The sequence below is a fragment of the Mercenaria mercenaria genome, chromosome 9 (assembly GCF_021730395.1).
Source record: "Mercenaria mercenaria strain notata chromosome 9, MADL_Memer_1, whole genome shotgun sequence".
Lineage (NCBI taxonomy): Eukaryota > Metazoa > Mollusca > Bivalvia > Venerida > Veneridae > Mercenaria > Mercenaria mercenaria.
This window is the reverse complement of record NC_069369.1, coordinates 85,202,139-85,229,470: the sequence shown is the minus strand read 5'-3', so window position 1 is coordinate 85,229,470 and position 27,332 is coordinate 85,202,139. Positions and strand designations below refer to the sequence as shown.

The 27,332-nt window shown below is 35.5% G+C and overlaps 1 protein-coding gene across 2 annotated transcripts; it reads right to left on the bottom strand.

Annotated features, from left to right (window-relative positions):
* On the bottom strand, positions 1-27,332 carry LOC123547621 (protein fem-1 homolog C-like). Of its 2 annotated transcripts, none has more exons than XM_045334874.2 (4): positions 27,222-27,332; positions 14,904-15,026; positions 12,089-12,266; positions 1-10,351 (listed from the first exon to the last, which is right to left on the bottom strand). In XM_045334874.2, the coding sequence occupies exons 1-4, from the start codon at positions 27,222-27,224 to the stop codon at positions 8,658-8,660; spliced, it is 1,998 nt and encodes a 665-aa protein (XP_045190809.1). In that variant the 5' UTR covers positions 27,225-27,332; the 3' UTR covers positions 1-8,657. The 2 variants fall into 2 exon arrangements, with proteins under 2 accessions (XP_045190809.1, XP_045190810.1); XM_045334875.2 differs by having other exon boundaries at positions 27,228-27,313.

Genomic DNA, 27,332 nt, shown 5'->3' with positions numbered 1-27,332 from the left:
TCAGACTTCAATCGCTTTAATAATTTCATTTATCAAAAATATGTATGAACAATAACAATACAAAAACAAGAGGACCATGATGGTCCTGAATCGCTCACCTCTTCCAACACGACCCAGTGTTGAGTATGACGTCGTTTTTTCTATTCTTTGACATAGTGACCTAGTTTTTGAGCTCATGTGACCCAGTTTTAACCGTCACCTAGATATTATCAAGATAAAACTTCTGACCAATTTTCATGAAAATCCATTGAAAAATATGGTCTCTAGAGAGGTCACAAGGTTTTTCTATTATTTGACCTATTGACCTAGATTTCGAAGGTACGTGATCCTGTTTTGAACTTTATCTAGATATCATCAAGGTGAACATTCTCACTAATTTTCATGAAGATCTCATGAAAAATATGGCCTCTAGAGCGGTCACAAGGTTTTTCTATTTTTATTCCTACTGGCCTAGTTTTTGACCGCACGTGACCCAGTTTCGAAACTGACCTAGATATCATCAAGGTCAACATTCAGATCAATTTTCATGAAGATCCATTGAAAAATATGGCCTCTAGAGGGGTCAAAAGATTTTAATAATTTTAGACCTACTGACATAGTTTTTGACCGCAGTTAACCCAGTTTCAATCATGACCTAGATATCATCAAGATGAACATTCAGACCAACTTTCATACAGATCCCATGAAAAGTATGGCCTCTAGAGAGGTCACAAGGTTTTTTTATTATTTGTCCTACTGACCTAGTTTTTTAAGGCACATGACCCAGTTTCAAACTTGACCTAGATACCTAGATATCATCAAGGTGAACATTCTGACCAATTTTTATGGAGATCCATTCACAAGTATGGCCTCTAGAGAGGTCACAAAGTTTTTTCTATTTTTAGACCTACTGACCTAGTTTTTGACTGCACATGACCCTGTTTCGAACTTGACCTAGATATCATCAAGATGAACATTCAGACCAACTTTCATATAGATCCCATGAAAAATATGGCCTTTAGAGAGGTCAGAAGGTTTTTCTATTTTTAGACCTACTGACCTAGTTTTTGATGACACGTGACCCACTTTCAAACTTGACCTAGATATCATCAAGATGAACATTCAGACCAACTTTCATACAGATCCCATGAAAAATATGGCCTCTAGAGAGGTCACAAGGTTTTTCTATTATTTGACCTACTGACCTAATTTTTGATGGCATGTGACCCACTTTCGAATCTGACCTTGATATCATCAAGGTGAACATTCTGACCAATTTTCATGAAGATCTCATGAAATATTTGGCCTCTAGAGAGGTCACAAGGTTTTTCTATTTTTAGACCTACTGACCTAGTTTTTGACCGCACGTGACCCAGTTTCGAACTTGAACTAGATATCATCAAGATGAACATTCAGACCAACTTTCATATAGATCCCATGAAAAATATGGCCTTTAGAGAGGTCACCAGGTTTTTCTATTATTTGACCTACTGACTTAGATTTTAAGTGCATGTGACCCAGTTTCGAATCTGATCTAGATATCATCAAGGTGAACATTCTGACCAATTTTCATGAAGATCTTGTGAACTATATGGCCTCTAGAGAGGTCACAAGGTTTTTCTATTTTTAGACCTACTGACCTAGTTTTTGACCGCACTTGACCCAGTTTCAAACTTGACCTAGATGTCATCAAGGTGAACATTCAATTTAACTTTCATACAGAGCCCATGAAAAATATGGCCTTTAGAGAGGTCACAAGGTTTTTCTATTATTTGACCTACTGACTTAGATTTTGATGGCACGTGACCCAGTTTCAAACTTGACCTAGATATCATCAAGGTGAACGTTCTGACCAATTTTCATGAAGATCTTGTGAAATATATGGCCTCTAGATAGGTCTCAAGGTTTTTCTAATTTTAGACCTACTGACCTAGTTTTTGATGGCACGTGACCCAGTTTTGAACATGACCTAGATATCATCAAGGTGAACGTTCTGACCAATTTTCATGAAGATCTTGTGAAATATATGGCCTCTAGAGAGGTCACAATGTTTTTCTATTTTTAGACCTACTGACCTAGTTTTTGATGGCACGTGACCCAGTTTCGAACTTGACCTAGATATCATCAAGGTGAACGTTCTGACCAATTTTCATGAAGATCTTGTGAAATATATGGCCTCTAGAGAGGTCACAAGGTTTTTCTATTTTTAGACCTACTGACCTACTTTTTGACGGCACGTGACCCAGTTTCAAACTTGACTTAGATATCATCAAGGTGAACATTCTGACCAATTTTCATGAATATTTTTGAAATATATGGCCTCTAGAGAGGTCACAAGGTTTTCCTATTTTTAGACCTACTGACCTAGTTTTTGATGGCACGTGACCCAGTTTCGAACTTGACCTGGATATCATCAAGATGAACATTCTGACCAACTTTCATAAAGATCCCATGAAAAATGTGACCTCTAGAGTGGTCACAAGCAAAAGTTTATGGACGGACGGACGGACGACGGACACTGCGCGATCACAAAAGCTCACCTTGTCACTTTGTGACAGGTGAGCTAATTAAGCAAGTACTTGAGAGTTGAATGATAATAAAGTGATGGGCTTTGTCTTAAGTTCACAAGATTCAAAACAAGTCTCAAATCACATAACATCTCATTGGACGTTTCTGAAAACAACAAATGTTGAGGTTGTGTTTTTTTCGAGACAGGTTAACACTGCTGGCTGCAGGACTTTGTAACATTTAGATTTTCTCTTCTGTTTATCACTGTAAGGATTTGTGCAAGAGGACCATGATGGTCCTGAATCACTCACCTATCCCCACATGACCCAGTGTTGAACTTAGTATGACGTCGTTATTTCAATTATTTGACATAGTGACCTAGTTTTTGAGCACATGTGACCTAGATATCATCAAGATAAAAAATTCTGACCAATTTTCATGAAGATCCATTGAAAAATATGGCCTCTAGAGAGGTCACAAGGTTTTTCTATTATTTGACCTAATGACCTAGTTTTTGAAGGCAAGTGACCCACTTTTAAACTTGACCTAGATATCATCAAGGTGAACATTCTCACCAATTTTCATGAAGATCTCTTGAAAAATATGGCCTCCAGAGAGGTCACAAGGTTTTCCTATTTTTGATCTACTGACCTAGTTTTTGACCGCACATGACCCAGTTACGAATCTGACCTAGATATCATCAAGCTGAACATTCTCACCCATTTTCATGAAGATCTCATGAAAAATATGGCCTCTAGAGAGGTCACAAGGTTTTTCTATTTTTAGATCTACTGACCTAGTTTTTAACCCCACGTGACCCAGTTTCGAACCTGACCTAGATGTCATCAAGGTTAACATTCTGACCAATTTTCATGAAGATCCATTGAAAAATATGGCATCTAGAGAGGTCACGAGGTTTTTCTATTTTTAGACCTATGACCTAGTTTTTGACCGCATGTGACCCATTTTCGAACTTGACCTTGATATCATCAAGGTGAACATTCTGACCAATTTTCATGAAGATCCATTGAGAAATATGGCCTCTAGAGAGGTCACAAGCAAAAGTTTACGGACGGACGGACTGACGCACGGACGACGGACGCTGCGTGATCACAAAAGCTCACCTTGTCACTATGTGACAGGTGAGCTAATAAAAAAAAAAACTGCACCTCATCTTTCCTTAAATGTCCTATAATTTTACAACAGTCAGAGTCAAATTTTAATGAAAATTCTATTTTGCTAATGATGTGTTAAAAGTACAAATCTTTTAACATTTAAGGAGAACTTTTTTAAAATACTCTATAGCCAGACAGATTTATACTAGCAAAACTCAAATACTAGCATACATTATGTATTTAAATCTGTTCTGATTTCAAGTAATACACATAAAAAAAGCACTTTTCAACTGTTTTTAAATTTCATTCAATTTCATCTCATTCAGAGTTAACTACATGGACTGCAATTATGATACCCCTATATAATACAGCATTCAAATTTAAGCTCACATTCTCACAAAATGTGTGTACATTTTGTGCAAGGAATCGGTGAAACCGAATGATGCTCCCCGATGCATGTGCTTGTCCCAATATTGGGAGTAATGTATAAGAAACCCAAAATTTTTTTGTTTTAAAAATGGAGATAATAAAAAGAAGAGAATTAAATAAAGGGAGATAATTAAAGCAAGCAAAGAGCTATAAAAATAAATAGATCGGTAACTTGAAAGGCATATAGAGCAAATCTCGCCAAAAAAAGGTGACAACTGAATGAGATATCGTTTACCCGAAGTGACGCGTTCTCTACGTGCCATTTGGTATGCGAAAGAAATTATTCATCGGTAAATTAATTATCACTGTATGACCACGCTTCTTTTGATGGTAAAAAACGTGTACTTTGTGTCTTAAGACTATTTCACATTAAACTAATGTTGTTTTAGAAGCTAACATGTATTTCAAATGTAGTTTTAAAGGTACAATTTGTAACTCCATGCTCGCCGATGTTTGTTTTTACTAAGATAACGCCGATTGACGCTCTGACACGAGATCATGCGAGATTACAGCCAGTTGCCATTCTGGGTATTTTATACTTCTTTGAAGCAAGGGACATATCATTAAGTGTAATTTTTGCCTCTATCATTTTGTGAAGTTCCAATGAAATGCCATTAATACTTTTCAAGTAATGCTCCAGACAAGCCTTATTTTGTATAATAAAGGGAGATAATTCAAAATCTAGGTAAGGTAGAGTTATGGTTCTTTGGAACTGCACTTCCTGTCAATGGCCTCTATGATTATGTTAAGTTTCAATGAAATGCCATTAATTGTTTTCAAGTAATGCTCTGGACAAGCCTTATTTTATATAATAAAGACATATAATTCAAAAACTAGGTAAGGTAGAGTTATGGTTCTTTGACACTGCATTTCTCGTCAATGGCCTCTATCATTTTGTGAAGTTTCAATGAAATGCCATTAATACTTCTCAAGTAATGCTCCGGACAAGCCTTATTTTGTATAATAAAGGGAGATAATTCAAAAACTAGGTAAGGTAGAGTTATGGTTCTTTGACACTGCACTTCCCGTCAATGACCTCTAACCATTTAGTTTCAATGAAATGCCATTAATACTTTTCAAGTAATGCTCCAGACAAGCCTTTTGTATAATAAAGGGAGACTGAACTAGGTAAGGTAGAGATGATTTTGTCTTAATGGCCTCTATGATTATGTGAAGTTTCTATCAAATGCCATAAATATTTTTCAAGTTATACTCCAGACAAAAGAGTGATGGACGGACGGGTAACTATATGTTCGCCCTTCCTTTAGCATAAAAATGTGTGTCTTATACCTCAACTCACAGAGTTCTGCGAGTGCAAAAACTGATATGGAAATGTCAACAGTTTTCCTGTTTTCAACTTTCAGTTTCAATCTGCATTCTGCTGCAAATACACATTAATTGATGGTCGGTTTTACACAGTATGCATCTAATGATGATGTTTTTACACAGTAGATTGGTTTACAGATTTAAATCAAATGCTGATATCTTATCAATAATTTTTGAAACACAATTTAATTTCTTGTGACTCCACAAAATCTCGATGAAAAAATACCCAGGTGGTTTTATGTATATAAAATTTCTATTAAAGCAGTTGAACACGATTGTGAGTACTGTGATGTTTTGTGAACTTGTAATCACAAAAATTTGAGTGCAAACAAAATTAAACTTCTAACCATATAATACATTGACCAACACGAGCTGTCACAGGGGACAGCGCGCTCAACTATTTTGATGCTGGATAGTGAAACTGGGCACATCTGAGGAAACTAGAGCTGTCACTGGAGTGTTTAATGACTCCAATTGTGGATGAAGATATTGCACAATAGCCTGAGTCTATGTCAAAAATATCAACTTAAAGTAATAAGAGAGGTAAAGATAAAATGTATCAAAACACTATATAAGAATATCCTAAGCAAAAAGGGGCATAAATCATTAAATATTGGTGTCAGAGTTATGCACCTTGTGTCATATGGTGTGGGTGATGATGTTGAACAACTATTTTAAGTTTGAATCAAATCCATTCAGTAATAACAGAGACAGAGTGAAAGTGCATCAAAACTTTAACCTAAAATTCTAAGTAAAAAGGGGGAATAATTAATGAAAAATTGGTGCCAAGAGTTATGCACCTTGCGTCATAGGGTGTGGGTGATGATGTTGAACAACTATTTTAAGTATGAATCAAATCCATTCAGTAATAACAGAGACAGAGTGAAAGTGCATCAAAACTTTAACCTAAAATTCTAAGTAAAAAGGGGAAATAATCATGAAAAATTGCTCCCAGAGTTATGCACCTTGTGTCATATGATAAGGGTAATGATGTTGAACAATTGTTTAAGTTTGAATCAGATCAATTCAGTAATAACAGAGTTAGAGTGAAAGTGCACCAAAACTTTAACCTGAAATTCTAAGTAAAAAGGGGGAATAATTCATGAAACAAGAGCACCGCCTTGCGGGTGCTGACGCTCATCTGATTTTTTTTGTGTAATAGAAATATTGTCCTACCCACGATTTTCTAAGTCTAAAAAGGGCCATCATTCTTGCAAAAAGCAGGATAGAATTATGTTTCTTGATGTACAGTGTCCACTTATAATGGTGAAAAACTGTTGCAAGTTTTAAAGCAATAGCTTTGATAGTTTATGAGAAAAGTCGACTTAAACATAATACTCAACCAAGAAAATGATTTTCTAAGTCCAAAAGGGGCAATAATTATTGCAAAAAGCAGGATGGAGTTATGTTGCTTGCTATACAGGGTCAGCTTATGATGGTGAACAAGTGTTGCAAGTTTCAAAGCAATAGCTTTGATAGTTTAAGAGAAAAAGTTGACCTAAACATAAAACTTAACCAAGAAATCTGATATTTTCTAAGTCCAAAAGGGGCCATAAATCTTGCAAAAAGCAGGATGGAGTTATGTTTCTTGCTGTACAGGGTCAGCTTATGATGGTGAACAAGTGTTGCAAGTTTTAAAGCAACAGCTTTGATAGTTTAGGATAAAAGCTGACCTAAACAAAAAAATTAACCAAGAAAACTGATTTCCTAAGTCCAAAAGGGGCAATAATTCTTGCAAAAAGCAAGATGGAGTTATGGTTCTTGATGTACAGGGTCTGCTTATGATGGTGAACAAGTATTCTAAGTTTCAAAGCAATAGCTTTGATAGTTTAGGAGAAAAGTTGACCTAAACATAAAACTTAACCAAGAAATCTGATATTTTCTAAGTACAAAAGGGGCCATAAATCTTGCAAAAAGCAAGATGGAGTTATGTTTCTTGCTATACAGGGTCAGCTTATGATGGTGAACAAGTATTCCAAGTTTCAAAGCAATAGCTTTGATAGTTTAGGATAAAAGCTGACCTAAACATAAAACTTAACCAGGCAACGCCGACGCCGACAACCGCTCAAGTGATGACAATAACTCATCATTTTTTTTCAAAAAATCAGATGAGCTAAAAATGGTGCCAGAGTTATGCACCTTGTGTCATATGATGTGGGTGATGACGTTGAATAACTATTTTAAGTTTGAATCAAATCCATTCAGTAATAACAGAGATAGAGTGTAAGTGCATCAAAACTTTAACCTGAAAATCTAAGTGAAAAGGGGGGATAATTCAAGGAATATATTGGTGCCAGAGTTATGGCCCTTACGTCAGATGATTGGATGATGATGAAGAATAAATATTTCAAGTTTGAATCAAATCCATCAAGTAGTTACAGAGATAAGTTGAAAAAAGAGAAAGTGTAAAAAAACTTTAACCAAGGTTGGGACGCGGAAAGACACCGACGCCGGGTCGAGTAGGATAGCTCTCCTTATACTTCTTATAGTCGAGCTAAAAATAGGTTAGATCAAATCATATATGAAATTCAGATAAATCACATACTCATATTGCCCGTTAAGTTACAATGGTACTGGAAACGTAAATATTTTTCCATACACTGATGCCAAATTTCATATCGGGTGTGTGACGTTATTTAGTGTGTGTCGTTGCATTTATGCTTTTATTTAGTTCAATATTGTCAATCTTTTTCAGGCTATTGAACAAATTCATAATATTTACATTACATTTATACCTGTAGATACGAATGTAATAAAAAGGTTATTATCTTTGCATCAGGAAATATGCTCTCGTTCTTTAGCTGAAGAATATTGTGCTCCTAAAGTTGCACGATATTTCCATTGCAGAACTCGTGCATATTTCCTAATATAAAGCTAATAACCTATTATTATTGACCAAATGCAACAGAATTATTCATTTATATTCTTTTTTCTTTTCAAGGTAACAGTTATTACTTGTTCCAATATTTTGACAGAAGTAAGTGGAAATAAAAACAATATAAATATTGTAAACTGAGTAACAACAAGAAATAAGAAAAAGAAATCAGTTGGCATTAATGAAATAATTATATTCTTCCTTAAGATATTGTATCAAGTTACCTCCCTTTAAATTGAATAAAGAGCTAGTAACTGTTGAATGACAGCAAAATAATTTGTCTTTAGTTCATATACAGAATATCGCCATATAAAAAGTTTCAAATATTAAAAAAAATGACAAAAACCAGGACAATTAACAGGTTCATCACAGCCCATGTTTGATTAGAATACATTTAGTTTTATCTTTCCTAAATGAGTCCAACATCACAAGTCAGCTTTACACTTTCCATGCATTTCAACAAAAGCAGTAAGGGCTTGTGGAATCTCATTCTTGTATGGTATTCCATATTTCATTATCACTCTAGAGGACAAACACCGTAAATTTATGTAGTTTAAAGGGAAGAATGGCAGTCCCTGGCTTTCCATGAGCACGAAAGGACTTTCTCCCATATTGTTATACACGTCTATATGTGAGCCGGCCTGTAGTAAAAATTTTATGATACTTTCTTCTGTTGGATCGGAATAGTTTAACACTTTGACAGCAGTTAATAGAGGCGTACTTCCATCATTGCTTTGGGCTTTCATGTCCGCTCCGCAACTTACCAAAATCTGAGTAACTTGTAAAGACGGAAATGGCGAGTAAAATTCTTCACTTGTCAAGGAAATTTTTGGATCTACTGCTAAATGAAGCAAAGTCTCTCCATGGCTACCTAATGGGTTTTTTACTAAAACTCTATGCACCAACTTCATGAACTTCTCTTTATTTGTTTCTGAACACTCAGACCGGGAGAACAGGTGTATCATATGCAAGTACAACTGCATAAGCAGCTGAATATCTGACACTTTTTCTGATAAAGCTGTTCCCTCGCCTTTTTCCTGCATATCTGTGTCTATAGATTCTTTCCCAGAAATTATTTGATCTGACAAAATTTCGAACACTTGCACAACGTCTTCCTGCTGAATAAGGTCGTCAGTTGCACCGGATTCGACTTCCGTCTGAATCTCCCAAAACAGTTTCACAAGTGCCTGAATCGTGAACAGACATTCTTGATTGAGGGGTTCATCTTTCTGGTATCTCAGACTATAGGCATACTTCCATAAATCTACGCATCGTTGAAAGTTATGAGAGTCGGCGTAGACTGCTCCTCGATACATCAGCCCAAAAGTGGTATCTTTATGCTGAGGTCCCAGGATCCTTTCTCTCATTAATAATGCTAGCATGTGAATTTCTTCAGGGTCATATATATTGTTCAATTCTTCAACAGTCTGCGGTTCACTGAAATTCTTATAGACTGACTTTTTTTCGGGCAATTCCTTAAGAATTGGTTCTCTGACAAACAGATATCTCAAGCTCATTGCCTTTTTCCAAACAGTCAAAGCAGCAACCATGTCATTTTTCTCATCAACAAAATTAGTTCCTAGAAGCTCGTAAGCTAGGATGGCATCAGCTGTTGTTTGAGGTGTCATATCTAGGATAATTTCCACGATATTCTGACTGCCTCGCAATGCAGCTGTTTGTAGTGCATTATCACCCCAGTCATTTTTCAGTGTAAAATCTGAATTATGTTGTAACAGAAGTTTTACTGAGTCCACAATCCCTTCACGTATAGCATAATGTAGTGCCAAGTTTCCTGAATTATCTACCGCATTCACATTTGCTCCTTGATTGATTAAGAACTTGCATAAGTCAGCATCCTGGATGGCATTAATCAAACAGGTGCCCCCATTACAGTTTGGTTTATGTATATCGGCACCATGATTGACGAGGAATTTGATCACCGCAACATTTGTCATGTAACATGCTGAACGAACTGGTGTAGATTCTGTATCAGATGGACTATTTATTTCAGCTCCATGTTCCACTAAAGCTTTGACTACTTCTATTTTGTTAGCAACTGCTGCACACCATAATGGCGTTACCTGGTGTTTTGATCTGTCTTCTTCAACCTCATAAATTCCTTAAAATAAAGCATAAGAAAGATATAATTATATATGAAAGTCAGTTAATTCTAAAACATATGATAACAATGTTGCATTTTGTAGGCTGCAAATATTGATTATTAAATTTCAAAATTTTACAAGTCTTGTTTTTGAAGAATTCAGAGGAAAACCAATCAAGGAACAGACCCGATCTGTCCAGGTATTCCAGTGTGTACATGTGTTTTATCTTTTAATGAAAACAAGCAAACATCATCACCTTAAAACATACCATGTTATAAATACTGTAAAATCTTTTAATTGCATGTTCATGAGATTTCACAGTTTGGGCAAATATAACTATCACTGTTGGGAATCACATGATCAAAATAATCTCTAAACCAAAGTAAATTTATGAATATGAGATAATATTGAAGAAAGTTTTGCTCTTAATCTAAAATGTAGCCTATCTTATGGCAACACAGATGCATTCTAAAACTACATAGATTTCAATCACAATCACCTTCTGATTACTTGGAACACTCCAAGTAACTGCGTCTTATTATTTTCATAAGTGTTTGTACCAGAAATCTATCATCATTGTAAACTACATAATTATTTACCAACTTTTGCTAGCCATATGTTAAGCTATGTTTAAATTTCATATCTTATCATGGAAGGAAATTTATTCATGTTCATCAAAATATCATTTTGGTTTAGAGGTTGTTTTGATCATGTAATTCCACACAGTGAACTATGTCACAGAGATATGACTTTGTGGATTTTAACTTTTGAGTAACAAAGAATTCAATTTCACGGATAAGTGAAACCATGAAATTTACAAAAATAGGTCTCCCAAGCATATAAATGATTTTACAGCATTAAGCTGTGTCAATACAAGTTCGTGTAAAAAGTCTAAAAACTATTTTCTGATGCCTACAAGTTGTCTTAGTGTAATAGTGCTTGAATGGTTTCTAAATATAGATGGGACATTAAAATAGACTTGGTTTTTTGTTTTGGTCACATAATCCAGTTTGTGATGGCAGCAATTAAAGAGAGGGAAGAGCCATTACCACTGGGACCCCTGCCCTTGTTTTTTTATAGATGAACTGGGATAAGTCTGTTGACAGCTTACATTATAGTTTTGCATCTCCACATATGCAACAATGTATCTTATTATATTCCCTTAGCAGTTTTAAAGTTTATCACATCTGCAAAACAGTGTAACTGACAGAGGGATGCCCGCAGATGGACAGAAAGACTGCATTTCTAAATTCCCCTCCCATTTATGTAGGTGGGGATGACCTTTCAGACAACTTTCAAGCTTTAAAGTGGAGGCAAGCAACTTAAATTAAATCTAATATGCCAGTCAAACAGTAACCAGTTGAAAGCTGATGTGAGTTTGAAGTTTGGTATCTTGTTACTTCTAAGACTATGATGGTATAGTGACAATATGGGCATGTTTTTAGTGTTCGCTACATATGCTAATGGATTGATTGATTTAAAAGGAAAGTTTTTTTCACACAAACCACAGTCATTTCTGAATCAATTTGTTTGAAGTGCTATAATAGTATGGGATCCTTTTTTTACAAAATACATTAACAAGAGTACAGTCATGTAGGTTGAGTATATTGCATGATTACAAACTTAAAATAGAACGCTACAAGCAGTCTTCATAGGGTGAACTGCAGCTTTTATGGCCTGTCTGAACCACAACAGTGAGTGATCTTACACATATTGCACATTAAAATCACCACCTCTCATGTGTGCAAACATACCTTTGCTCTCCACGTCAGCTCCACACTCATTCAATAGGAAGTTGACAAAATGGACTTTGCCACGGTAACTGGCAGTAAACAAAGGTGTATTGCCTAGAACTTTCTCGTCCACTATCTTCTTACGCTCTTCTTTTGGTCTTTTCATGAGTCTTTCTCTAAGTTTACTGAGATCATCTTCCTATAATACAATTCATATAAAAATATTAAATTTCAGACCTAATAACGCTTTCATGATATGCTAACGAGATAGTGACCCTGCATTTACGTACCTGTTCCCTGCACTTTCAGTATTAAAAGAAATATTAGCAATTCAGTATTTCTCACAGTAGATCTCAAAAATCATTTCGAGAAATATTTTTATAAAGTAACTAGACTTCCTACTAGATTGATAATAAAGAAGTGGTCAAAATATTCTTGACTTTCATAGTTTCCCTTTCTTTTATCTAAAAGCAAAAACAGCCAATCTATTTTAGATATTTTTCCAGAGAATAAACTGGAGATTATAATATCGGACATAGACTGACTACATTCACAAATTTGAAAAATGAGAATAGAAAAGTAAATATATCATAGGGTAGGAGCTAGTCTACAAAGTAATAATTATGATATTTTTTTTTCATTCTTTACAGCATTGAACATAAAATAAATCTTATAAATGGGACTTCAACATAAATATCTTTTTTAACATTAATTAGTAATGTTGTGGCAGTCTTTTAACCTTAAACTATAACAGAGTTGCATTATTTTTCTAATGTAAACAACAAACCGATCCTCCTTACAGATCCTAGCCATGCATGTATAACATAACTGATTAATCTGCATATGTAATCTCCATCAACTTTATTCATGCAGGAAAACAAATTGAAATCAAAATGTTTCAGTCCTTTAAATGTGAGCACAACAAATACACTGCATTTAATAACATAGCTTTAAATCTAGAGGTGGTCAGTCAGAATTCACTTCAAAGACAATGTAGTATTTAACATCATTAAATTTTGTCCTCTATCTCAGATTCACAGTTACTTCCTATTAACAGGTTAGTACTGGTAAGGAAATCAGGAACACTGGTAAGATTTACTGGCTGCCAAACAGAACTGAAATACTGTTGGAAAATAATCATTATACCAAACAAAACAAGACAATTGAGAACCTGAGATAAATATAATTTTTACAGAAATACTTCTACAAAACTGGAATCAAACACAGCTTTCACTTTTTGCACTAGACATACAGCACCGAGTAATAGTTACCACTTATTTGGAAGTGTGCATTAACTTTCTGACTGCATACACACTGATGAATGACACATTTTAGGCTAAATGCCAGACAAATGACAGCCTTAGTTTTGGTTTAACATATTGTCCTAATTGCTGATGATATTTGGTTATTTATCAACCATAGACTCTTGTTATTTTGACATACTACCAAATAAGCGAGCAGTCCCACTTCAAGCAGCAACAAAGAAACAATGCACAAGTCAGAACAATAAGTGGGTACTTTACTGAAACATAGAAATTTGACCTACTTCAGTCAGCTCTCATTTACCTACAGGCAAATAACAGTTTCTAAACAAGGTCACTGAAGATAAGACTGTCATTCTGTGAAATCAGTTAAAATTCAAATCTTGTATTTTTTTTTTTTTGCCAAATGACCATCCATTTTAATGGTGACATGAACTAACAGATTTCAAATGTTAGAATTAAGGTAAGATTTGTCAGCTTTGATTTCTAAACAACAAGCAAATCCATTAAAATAGTCCGCCACGGAAAGTAAGGATCTTGCAAGGTTTGAATCACCTGTCTTTGTCTTCACAGGTCAGGTAAATTCATGTGTGTAAGCCACTGGATGTTTTGTTATCAAATTTCATATGAGTTCAAGGGAAACAAATTCTTTTTGAGAAAGCTCTTAAACTGCGAAGGTGATGTCCCCTTAAATCTTACTGTCAATTTATTATGCACTTCAAATAATAAGTGTTTTCTCCAATCAACTTCAATTTTGATTATTTATTACAGCTCTCAAGCCATAAACTTGTATGCATGTCTCCCTGAAAGACTTACACTACACAAAAACTACTTTATAACATTCATGTTTTTAGTTTTAAAATATCATGAGCAGTCTTGCAAAATTTGTTAATCAGTTGAAATCACACAGCTGTAATATTGTATATACATGTATATTTTCAAACTTAGTTCGCTCAAACTCGGATAATTCGAACACCACCCTTCGCCCAAACTCGTCGGGTCCCAGCAAAATCCCTATATAAATTATTTTGTTTGATTTCTAAAACTACCAAAAACACAAATATTGCTGGTCCCGTTGAGTTCAAGTGAACAAACTTTGTCTGTTGTTTCGATTTTGAAGCAAAAGCACCGACTTTGATTTACAAGTGTGCTTGCTGTGGGTTTAATGATTCATTTCAACAGTATGTCATATTTCAGTTTGGAAATGAAATAAATTAACCTTTGTACCCAGTGTTCTTGGATTCCAAGCAAGTAGTGCGAATAGCTTTCCACAAATAACTGACAACTTCTTCACCCACAATAATCAGTCAAAAATCTGAAGAACATTTGCCAGGAACCAACTCTTAAACCTCTGCTGGTAATTTTGTTATTTCTTAATTGCCCTAGCCAATCTATGCCATTTATTCACGAACAAAATATGCTCTTGTAAGAACTTACCTGTATACATTTATGGAAAACTTACCTGTATACATTTATGGAAAACTTACCTGTATACATTTATGGACAAACTTACCTGTATACATTTATGGACAAAATGTATACAAATTTACCTGTATACATTTTGACAAACTTACCTGTATACATTTATGGACAAACTGTGCCATCATGCTAAGGTCTAGCTGTGCTGCCACCGCTAAATGTAAGGAACTTTTCACAGGGCTCACAGCTGCATCTGTATCTGATTTTGGACTTGCCATCTGAAAGAAAAATAATTTAACAGCATTAGAAATAAAGATTTACCCAGATGCATATCGGTAAAATTTTAAGCTGAAAAAGGGGCATAATTCTGCCAAAATATAAGCCACATGAGGTCATTCACAGAAACAAAGATGTCTGGAGAATCTTAAAACATTTGGTGAATGAATTCCTGAGAAACACGCTTACATGCAAAACTGTCACAAAATTTCTGTAATAAAAAGGGACACTGGGCCACAGAAAATAAATCTTTATATATATACAAATCGGATTTTGTAAAGTAATGAGGTAGGTGGACACTTAATTTTTCATTTTTGAAATAAGGGAGGCCACAGGTCAAAACTTAGCTAAAGTTTGAAAAATAAGATAAAAATTGCTGTATTAGCCTATGTTTTATATACATTTAAAACTCTTCTTCATATACATAAGAATAATTTATGATAAATCATTTTTGCCGAGGATGGTACAATAGGCCAATTAATCCACCACTTATTGTCAATTTACTGTCATAGATTACTAAGTTACAGACAATAAGTCTAAGTAAACTTTTATAATACCTTGGACTTGGACGTGAGTCAGTGGAGTGGGGTTACAGGGGCAGGGATATTATGGTCTACTATAAAAACATTATGAAAAACTGAAAGAGTAAAATTTGGTTGTTGTGCATGTGTGTTTGTGGGAGTGGAGGAGGGGATGGGTTTACAGACAAGGATAAATCTTAGTGCCCCCTCTACAGTGTACACCACTCACCTCCCTCAATTTTTTGTGCGTGTGCTGGGGGTGAGGTTAGGGGCACAATTGATTTTTGTATATTCAACGTATTTGCAAAGAAAATATTATTATTTTAATATTGTTAATAATATGCACTTATGAAGAATCAAAAGATTTATCAGCTATTTCCCTCTTTTAATGACAGCATTAGACACTAATTGTTCCAAGCAAGGAGTCCACCAGACTCCCAACTTTGAAAATCAAAGAGTCCGGTTGTGAAATAAGGAATCCAAATCAACAATGATAATTTCATATTTAATTTCCTGAACTATACAGTCTGTCACAAAACTTCCAGATGTTTCATACTTTAAACAAACACTACACTTCATTTCATGTTTGGAAGTGTCATGTATTAGCCATGTATAAAATTTTTGCTACAATGGCTGAAATGTTCCCTCTGTAATACTTTCATATGTGTTTTGTTTTTCTTTCTCTGACAATGTTTTCTGTTTCTTTGATGGTGGTTGATATCCCATTAAAAACACTCCATTTCAGTACCGAATATATTAAACTGACAGTTTGTTATTGATTTTGACCTTGATGTTTTGTTTACAAAGAGATTTTTATGACGGTAACGATGTGAACATTGGCAAGGCAGACTGGTTCATTTTACCTATTGAATAATGCAGCACCTACTTCGTGCATTAATTGTAGAGGTGCGAGATAGCGCGGAAATATGGTGAGAGAAAATGATGTTTTCGGATAGATTTAGCTTTGGATTACCACACTTTTAAAGAGTTTGACGGCCTCCCTGGACTCAAAATCAGTGAGTTATAGTAAATACATAGCTGTCAAGGCTCTACAAAGACCACGAGTGTGATCGGGGTTCGAAGGGTTGGTTGCCCCTCATGTGGGGTCATGGGGGGGGGGGGGGGGGGGGGGGGGGCAAAACCCCTAGAAGCCAGAGACGCCCTAACATGGAAAATTTACTTTTTTCAACACTAAATAGACCTAGTTTTGAATTGTCTCCCTCCATATTTACTTTTCGTGACGTTTATTCATGCGGCATGTGAGTGTGATCTAGGGCCGAAATGTGTGCGACACACGCACAATGCATGTGTCTTGATAGGTATGTAAATAGTATAACAGTTCAGCACCAATCCCAAAGAAAAATGATATGTTTTTTTCCTAATTTTACCTCTAAAAGTCTCAATTGAAAGTTGGAAAAAATGCATGAAAATTTTCACAACCACAATGACAGACAAGATATTGCAGACAGCGGTACCCATTTGAAACTTGTGTGTATAACTTGTGTTCAAAATATGTTGCATGGTTTATTTTATGTCAGATCAAAAGAAAAATGGAATACAAAATATTTTAAATTGAATGATTAGTTCATGGCGTTTCATTTGAAGATAGACTTTTGGCACGATTTCTGGTTAGGTTAGGTATCAATAGAGGATTCGTTTCAGCTCAGAGATCCATGAAAGCATATCAACATCTCTGTCTGAGCAGAATTTTTTTAGCTAGATTTCTTCACAGACACTTGGGGATCAGCACCCCCTCTCTCTCTGCCAAAAAAAGATTGTGGAGAGCGGATCCGCGGCCCTGAAAAAAACTACAGTTATATGAACCAGGCGTAAGACCTCTCGACCATCGCTAATCCAAATAATAGGATGTTTCGGGACAGTGTGATAACTAGTGTTTTCCCCAGGACCAGAATGGTGCGTGGTGCTGCTAGGGCATAAGGGCACTTTTCCGCGGTTCGCTATGCAAAAAGGGCATTTTATCAGTCATTTTAGACCATTGAAATTTGATGAACAAAAAGTAACAACAATGTCTTAAACACACAATTTAATTCACTCTTTTACAAAAAGATCATTATTTCATATAGTACACATAAGACCTATCAAATAAAGCATGTCAGTTAATACTATTGGTTGACTTTCTTAACTTAGGCCTACTTTATATTCTTAAACACACAATTTCATTTTCCATTTTACAAACAGATCATTAATTATATCAAAGTTAATTTTAAATACAATTGATCATTAATTGTAAATACTTCGTCATATCAAATGAAACATATGAGTTAATACAATTTGCTGACTTTCTGACCTTGGGCCAACTATAGTTTATTAAACAGCCATTTTTTAAACAGTTATAATTAATTATATTGAAGTTAATACAATTTGCTGACTTTGTTTAGTTAACTTCCTAAACTTTCTTCAACATACAATTTAATGCAAATATTTCCAGTTTAAATATGTATCTAGCAGATTCTGGTCAAGAAACCTCATTAAAATAGGTAAGTGTTTTAACTTAAAAACATAATCATCTGTTTATGACTAGTGTTAGTCTCTAGATAAAACATGACTCTTCACATTAAGCGTCTGTTCTTTGCCAAGAATTTCTTGATCACTTTGTCCATGTCTATATCACTTGCTGACTTTGTGTTCAATTTGATCATGAGAAGTTTGTTAGTTCTTTCAACCTCAAGTCTGTAACAATTAATTTGACTAAAGAGAATGCTCTTTCTACAGGGGCAGTAGACAATATTAGTGACTCATGTACAGACAATAAGCAAGACATCAAAGGGAAGATGGATCCAGTAGTCTCTTTTGTCTCGAACAGCTTTGCCAGCATGAACTTTGGGGTACACTTATCCAACACACCACTGAATTTCTCCTTGATTCATTCCACTCAAATAGTAGATCGTCCTCAGAGAGTTCTAGATGCTGTGCAAGTTGTGAAATGTCAGTGTCTCCGTGAAAAGTGGCTTGATCAGCTGGAATGTGACTAAGGTCTAATACTAACATTGCAGATATAAGCTCAGAGTGTTCCAAACGCTCCTCCATGTGGTCAACTACAGCATCAATGAATTTGTCTCTGACCTGATAAATCTTGTCCTCACCTTGTACACTGATACCTGGTGTTTCAGCCATTGTTGTGACCTCTGACAGGTAGGGACCAGGACGCTTCTTCATATTTTGCAGGTTGGCAACTGCTGACTGTATCTGGGGTTGAATTGATACCAAATCAATGTCAGCTCTTTCAAACAGAAGTGTGAGTCTGGCAAGGGTTGTGCACATATCACAGAGGAGGAGGATGTAGAAAAGCTTGTCATACTGTTTCATTATTTTCAGCAGTGCTGTTGTAGAGGGACCAGACTTTTCACCAAGTTTCTTATCTCTTCCAGAGACGACAGCATTCTCCAAGTCCTGGCAGATAGCTACATATAAGTTCCTTATAGAGTGTAGGGCATTCTCATGACTGAGCCACCTGGTATGTACTGCCTTTTTCACTGTCAGATTCTGCTTAGTGTCAGATGTTCCCATTTCCCGGAGTAGATCCTGAACAGCGTCAAGACTGCCAGACTTTACTGTACTAAAGTGATAATACTTCCAGATAGCAATTAGTATTTCATCAACTGAATCAATTTCACGGACACTGCCAAAGGCCTTAGACACAGCAAGCTGAAGACGGTGATTTAGACAGTGAACAGGGATTACTCTAGGATTGTCCTTTTTGAGTTTTGCTACCACCCCATTCTTCTTTCCAATCATAACTGAGGGACCATCACTAGCAAATGATGTCATTGAATCCAAGGAGATTGATGCATCATGGAGATAATTCTTCAATGACTGGTATATGATGTCAGCACTACCATTGGGAAGTTGTATGTCTTGTAGAAAAGAAAGGTTGCTTTCACCGTTATAAACATACTTTCCCACCACTGCTAGATGTTTACGTGCACTGACGTCTGTGTACACATCTATCATAACACCATAAGCATCACCTGTCTTAATCTTCTCCTTTACTTCCTCCTCTACACTTTCTGCTTGGCATGTCAAGAATTCATCAATGATTTTGGGGCTGGTGTACTGTGCATTCTTGCCCTTGCTGAGATATGAAAGATTCTCAGCACCAAGTGCAACACAAAGTTCAACCAGAGGTTTAAAGAGAGTGGTGTGTGGTAAGTTGTGTTGTATCAGGAAGTGCAACATCTTCTGTGCGTCAATCAGAGCCTTCTTTTCACGGCTATCAATGTTTCTTGCTAGTTTGTCAATTGAGGCAGATGCTGCGAGTTCTTGAGAGATAGCATTTTTATGTTGCTCTGAGTCTTCAGGGCTTAAGCTAGGCTAAGATTTTAGGGAGAAGTCACTTCTCCCTCAGCTAAGATTAGGGAGAAGTGGCGAGATTTTAGGGAGAAGTGGCGAGATTTTAGGGAAAATGGGAAAGATTTTAGCACCATGACATGCAAGTTGAAAAAGGAACTAATTATGCTTAATATAAGTTACTATTTTTATTATTTCCTGTCCTTGTTTATTAATTTAAAGTAAATAACAAATTCACTGAAAATGTCAGTGATTTTGTTTTCTTATCATTTTAAACCTTGTGAATCTAATGTGCTTAAACTGCAAATTCAAGTTTTTTTTCACCCTTGCAATGATTGCCCAAACGAAGAAAACCCTTTAAATATGAAAAGAATTTAAAAAAAAAGTTAATTCCATATCAGCAAAAAATAAATCAAGCCCCCAAAGTCAGTGACTTTAAATAACAAGTGTACAGTATGAATTAAATACATGTCAATGGCAGTGACATCACTATGACATCACACAGAATACACGTCTTCTTTGATCTGCTGGTGTCTCTTTGATATGCTGGTGTCGGCACACATTAAAAGAAACAGTTGTCAAACTGGTTTAACCCAGTTTCTGATGGCAGGTGTCAAAAATTTGCGTAAATTTCAGTTACGTTATTTTATACACAGAAAGTGTCAGTGATAATATTATGTTTCTAAAGTTTGGGTTTTGAAAAATACGAGTAAAATTAAGTGGATTTGAGGAAATTACTCGAGCTGGTCACGGTAAGATACTTTCTAAAGGTCAAAAAGAATGTGTAAGCTTATGTAATATAAATCCCTACTGCTTTGTTTATCAACAGTCAGTTTACAAAACAAGAGTCACCTTTGCACTTCTCCGTAATCTGAAGTAGGCGGAGCTTAAATTATGCTTTCGTGTATTCCAGTCAAGTGTCAACAGGCCGATAGCGGATAACTGGAGGTGTGTCAATAAAAAAATCGGGCGACTTGAATTTCGCTTTGATGTTGGATTAGAGCGAAGTGGGGAGCTACAAAGCGACTATTTCGCTCAAGTCGCTCCCTAGCTCGAGCCCTGGTCTTCATGTCGGACGATGACATCATGTCGCATAGATGTACAGCCTGTGCTCACCCAGGGACCACGTTTTTTTAAAGACCACTTGCTACACACAGAACAGTATATTGCCTCAAATTTATGCCCATCTGGGCTCATCTCTTTAACACACTGTAGCCAAGGGCGACCATCTTGCCATTTTGTGTTGAACTGGGTACCATGGCCAGAATTTTTCTTTCTTTGATCAAGGTCTGGATATTCTGTACCTTGACTCGGCTGCACAGTGGTCGGGACAGACGCACTGTCATTTGTTGTGTCTGCACTGGCTCTGGAGAAAAAAAAACAACACAAAAAAAAACATTAATTGCATAGACGTCACGGAATAATAGATTTTATAATTCTAAGAAGTATACAAAAATCATAAAAATGGCCTTGAATTGTTCCCGTTTTTTTTCTTCTTACGCACGACTTATATTCTACTTTAATTAATCAGTCTTATGCATTTTTTCTCAATATTAAAAACAACCACATAAGAAGAATTTAAACAAGAGGACCATGATGGTCCTGAATCGCTCACCTGCCCCCACATGAACTGAGTATGACGTCGTTTTTTTCTATTATTTGACATAGTGACCTAGTTTTTGAGCTCATGTGACCTACTTCTGAACTTGACCTAGATATCATCAAGATAAAAATTCTGACCAATTTTCATGAAGATCCATTGAAAAATATGACCTCTAGAGAGGTCAAAAGGTCTTTCTATGTTGAGACCTAGTGACCTAGTTTTTGACAGCAGTTGACCCGGTTTCAAATTTGACCTAGATATCATCAAGATGAACATTCAGACCAACTTTCATGCAGATCCCATGAAAACTATGGCCTCTAGAGTGGTCACAAGGTTTTTCTATTATTTGACCTACTGACCTAGTTTTTGAAGGCATGCAACCCAGTTTACAACTTGACCTAGATATTATCAAGATGAACATTCTGACCAATTTTCATGCAGATCCCATGAAAAATATGGCCTCTACAGAGGTCACAAGGTTTTTCTATTATTTGACTTACTGACATAGTTTTGACCGCACGTGACCCAGTTTCGAACTTGACCTACATATCATCAAGATGAACATTCTGACCAATTTTCATACAGATCCCATGAAAAATATGACCTCCAGGGAGGTCACAAGAATTTTCTATTTTTAGACCTACTGACCTAGTTTTGGACCGCAGTTGACCCAGTTTCGAACCTGACCTAAATATCATCAAGATGAACATTCAGACCAACTTTCATGCAGATCCCATGAAAACTATGGCCTCTATAGAGTGTTTACAAGGTTTTTCTATTATTTGACCTACTGACCTAGTTATGGATCGGACGTAACCCAGTTTCGAACTTGACCTAAATATCATCAAGAAGAACATTCTGACCAATTTTCATGCAGATCCCATGAAAAATATGACCTCTAGAGAGGTCACAAGGATTTTCTATCATTTGACCTACTGACCTAGTTTTTAACCGCAGTTGACCCGGTTTCAAACTGGACCTAGATATCATCAAGATGAACATTCTGATCAATTTTCATGCAGATCCAATGAAAAATACGGCCTCTACAGAGGTCACATGGTTTTTCTATTACCTAGTTTTGGATCGGACATAAGCCAGTTTCGAACTTGACCTAAATATCATCAAGATGAACATTCAGACCAACTTTCATGCAGATCCCATGAAAACTATGGCCTCTATAGAGTGGTCACAAGGTTTTTCTATTATTTGACCTACTGACCTAGTTTTGGATCGGACGTGACCTAGATACATGTATCATCAAGATGAACATTCTGACCAATTTTCATGCAGATCCCATGAAAAATATGACCTCCAGAGAGGTCACAAGGATTTTCTTTTATTTGACCTACTGACCTAGTTTTTGATGGCACGTGACCCAGTTTCGAACTTGACCTAGATATCATCAAAGTGAACATTCAGACCAACTTTCATGAAGATCTTGTGAAAAATATGGCCTCTAGAGAGGTCACAAGGTTTTTCTATTTTTAGACCTTCTGACCTAGTTTTTGACCGCACGTGACCCAGTTTCGAACTTGACCTAGATATCATCAAGGTGAACATTCTGACCAATTTTCACAAAGATCCCATGAAAATGTGTCTTCTAGAGTGGTCACAAGCAAAAGTTTACACACGCACGCACGGATGACGGACGCTGCGCGATCACAAAAGCTCACCTTGTCACTTTGTGACAGGTGAGCTAAAAACAAAAGCAACAACAAAAAAAATACGACTATGCACATACGGGCACACGTTCCGTAAGAGGCGATCATTTGCGGGTTTCGATGCCGAAATTTACATTTCACAGCGTTCATTTTATAGTGTATATCTTTCTACTATTTTCACCTATTTGCTTAGTTATATATTCTTAATTTATGTTGATACGTTTACTAAAAGAATAAAAATGTGCGTCCCTGTAAATATCTTGTAGGAATGATAGTTTTCCCATATTTTACGAAAGAAAATGCTAACAATCATTTGCGGTTTCGATGCCGACATTTATATTTTACGGCGTTCATTTTCTTTTCTATTGTTTGACATATTTGCTTAATTTAATATTCATAATTTATAATAATACGTTTACTAAAAGAAAAGAAAAACGTGTGTATGTGAGTCTCTGTAGATATCATGTATCAATAACAGTTTTCCAGAATTTTACGAAAGACAATACAAACAACAATTCATAAATTGTTTTACAAGAAAAAAAAAGGTTTTAAAAGATACTTACTCAAAATCATTCCGTGACAAAAATCCAAACATTGACATGTTGTTTTTGGCATTTTTTGCGTTTCCTTTTTCCAATTGCGAGAGCCTACGTTTAGCCGACGGCATGTTTGAATCTTAACAGAACTAATTATTACAATTAATATTGCAATATCGCATTAAACTTCCAAATAGCGAAGTGTGAAAAAATAACGCTTGAATCATTAAATTTCAACTTCGAATAAGATAATTGTTACCAATATTGATCAAAGATAAAGTGACCGAAAAGCGAGCACACGCTGTCATGATTACGTCACTCGATTCATGTCACTCGCTATGCGAATCGTGAAATACATGAGCCGGCTTCCTGTGTTGTGTGTCATTCATTAATTACGGGTAAGAAATTATTAACACATAGGGTTGGATACCGGTTCCCGGTATCGGTACAATACCGAATAATCACTTCGAAAAGTACCGGTATATACCGTTTCGTAAAAGAACCGGTTCCGATTTCGGTATTTCCATAAAAGAAAAAAAAATTCTTACAAAATCTGCGGCAAAAATAAGCAGAAATTTAAGCAAATAGCATAATAACGCGATCGATATTGTTACTGTGATACCGCTCACGCAGAGTAACCTCCCTTGACATGGAGAGCTAACCGTGTGTATAGTTTCGTATGCTTAATATTACCTGAAATACTTCTTTTCCCGTCGTTTTAAACAACGCAAACCAATACATAATTTCAAAATATACGACACTATTTTTCTTTGTAGTTTTCTTTTAAAACCAATGAAAAAAATGATGTAAATAAAAAAATTACGAGACTAAGCTGTAACCTACGTAAACAAATAATCGGTTTTCGCGAACCATTAGAAATAATGTTATTGTTGGAATGTTGGTTCTTTCAAGTGTTTTGAAGGTTATTGTTCAATTAAAAATGTGTTGCAAAGTGTTTCACTTTAAAAACATTACTAGTCAACCTAGTCCAAGATTATCATGAGTGAGAATTAGTCTGACTTGTTAGAGGGGTAATTTGAAAGCTAATAAGTGTTTAGTTAACAGTTCTAGACAGTACTGAGCTTTAAAAACATTACTACAGTGAGTGTATTCATAGATTTAAATTGCATAGTGAGCGAGGTATCTGCTCTAGATTTTTATTTTGGAAAACTAGTCTGTAAGATAGGTTTATTTTTTACTCTTTCATAATCTAATACATACAACATTCCATTAACAGATTTAAAATGTTTATTTATCACAGCAAATTTTCATGTATATATACTTACATAGGTGTATATAATTCTAAGCAAATCATTGCTTATGTAATGTACTACAAAGCATGGTATCGGTATCGTTAAAAATACCGTATCGATTCGTTGGTATCGGTATCGGACCGCTTCGTCCTTAACGATATCCAACCCTATTAACACAGTGACAATTTTATGATAATTAGTTGTAAGTGGGCAATTCAAAAGGCACGTGGCGCATACGGACCTCTTGGAGGTCAGCGTGGCACGCGGGAAAAGGGGCATGACGCGGCGCTACGCTGAAAATGCCTAGGAAAAACACTAATAACTTTTGACTGTCGCTGTCTCCGTCACATCTAAACTTATTCTGCATATTTCTGACAGGAAATCCCCAATGAAAATCCCCTGGGAATGTTTTCTGGTACATGTACAAAGTTTTTGTAATGATTACATCTCTGAAAATGAATTTATGTTGATATATTTTAGCATAAACTTGCCTCGCTGACATTTTATGAATGTATATTTTGTGTTTTGTTTCTACAATTTAGTGAAATCAGCAGTCTGTTGTTTATTGAAACCAGTGTCAGGGTAGATATCTCCTCACACCTGTCACATCATATATTCGAAGATTTCAGTCTCTTATTTAAAATTATGAATTAAATTGAACCCATTGAAGTTTCTACATGAATATTAATGTTTAATTTATTAAAGTAAGTAAGTCTGACCAGTATATTATGACTTTTTTTTGAGTTTTTAATGTTTCCGTTTACCTAACAATAAAACGCAGATACCGGTAAGGCTTAGAGGGATGACAACTATAAAATATCAGATCATTAAAAAAGTCATCCCGATAGCCAAATGAGTAAAGCTAGGCCATTGCGGCATTATCCCGTAATAGATTAGTCCCCTCTATATACGGAATGAACAAAAATGATAAAGGGAAGTAAAAAATACGTTGATTTAGAAATCTTTCTAAATGTCATAATTAAATATCTATAAGTTTAAGACACTCTTAGGGGTGGTGGTCGGGGACTGAAGTGGATACTTCATTCCTTAGAGGGGACTATTATGGGATAATGCCGCCATTGCGGCAGATGAAGTTATAACCACTGACGATATTGTCTGTGTCCTGGCTCTGTTGTTAAATTTGACTGAGCAACACCTACCAGGCTTGGCTCGATTCTTGTAGAATCTTGGACGCTTTAATCAGGTAGAGCACACACAGTAATTAACAGATCATATATAAATCAATATATCACCTGTAAATCCATATATCAACACATCTTTTAATCAATATATCGGTCACTTCTTAACCATTATTTTCTAATGCAAATCATTTCCGCAAAGATTTCAACGATGGAGACGGAACAAAAAACTGTAAATTTTCATTTTATGAAAAAAAAAATATGTTTGTTATGATGTGTTTATAAAATAAACTGCATTAGCATATCTGTATTAAACCACATACGCATGTTTAACTGTTTCAAATGCTATAAATTTGTCAAAATATAACTTATTCAATTAATAATGTCGAAATTATTCTTTCTTTTCCGAGGTGAAGGTCACGATTGACTGGTTTACAACATCGTCATTCAGTTTCATCAGCAGCTTCTTAGTAATGAATAGCATCTCTTTGTCAGCATCAATCACGGTGCTTGTTAAAATAATTGATGGAAAAGTACCAGTCAACATCAAAATGCTTCCGGTGAATTGAAAAAGACAGAGAAACGAATTGTTGACTTATTTTTGCATTTTCTGGGGTATATTATAATCCTGAAGTCCTTCACTTGTACAGTTCTTTGAAAATATGTCTCCAAAAGCAAAATTCGCAGCATTCAAAGTTGAAATTATCTTCACGAATGTGCTGGTGTAAACAAAAATAAACCCCGGATGTGCGTTTTACGGTGCGGATTTGACTGTGATTTTTTTTAAAAAAATTTTACTTACTAATATATTGATTAAAAGATATGTTGATATATAAATTTAGAGATGATATATTGATTTATATATGATCTGTTAATTACTGTGTGTGCTCTACCTGTTAATTTCTATTGAAACACTGAGGAAGTTATCTTTACTTTTTACTGTTAAATGTTTGAGATATGTGCTCAGTGTGTTTTAAAAGACTAAAATATTGGCTGATATCTGACAGGGGCGGAGAGGCGATGGGGACTTGACCTTAACGTGTCTGTGAATTTCTTACGCCAAACCATTGCACTGGCACTGCTGAGTCAAACGAATATCGCACAACTGTCTACAGAGATGTTTACAACATAACAGACATAAATACATTAGGAAATGGAATCAGATTTTCAAAATACCATTACAAATCTATCTGCCACTCTTCTTAGACATCGTACAAGTCGGTTTAAAACAAAGTCAGCTTTTTCTTCGTAATTTTGAACCGGAAACACTTAAGCGGTGTACTATAA

Excerpts from the sequence above, each read along its gene's own strand:
- LOC123547621 (XM_045334874.2), bottom strand. Across the intron at positions 12,267-14,903 it reads TTGTCCATAAATGTATACAG|GAAGATGATCTCAGTAAACT; the intron begins GTAAGTTTGTCA and ends ATTGTATTATAG. Across the intron at positions 10,352-12,088 it reads AGCTGACGTGGAGAGCAAAG|GAATTTATGAGGTTGAAGAA; the intron begins GTATGTTTGCAC and ends CTTTATTTTAAG.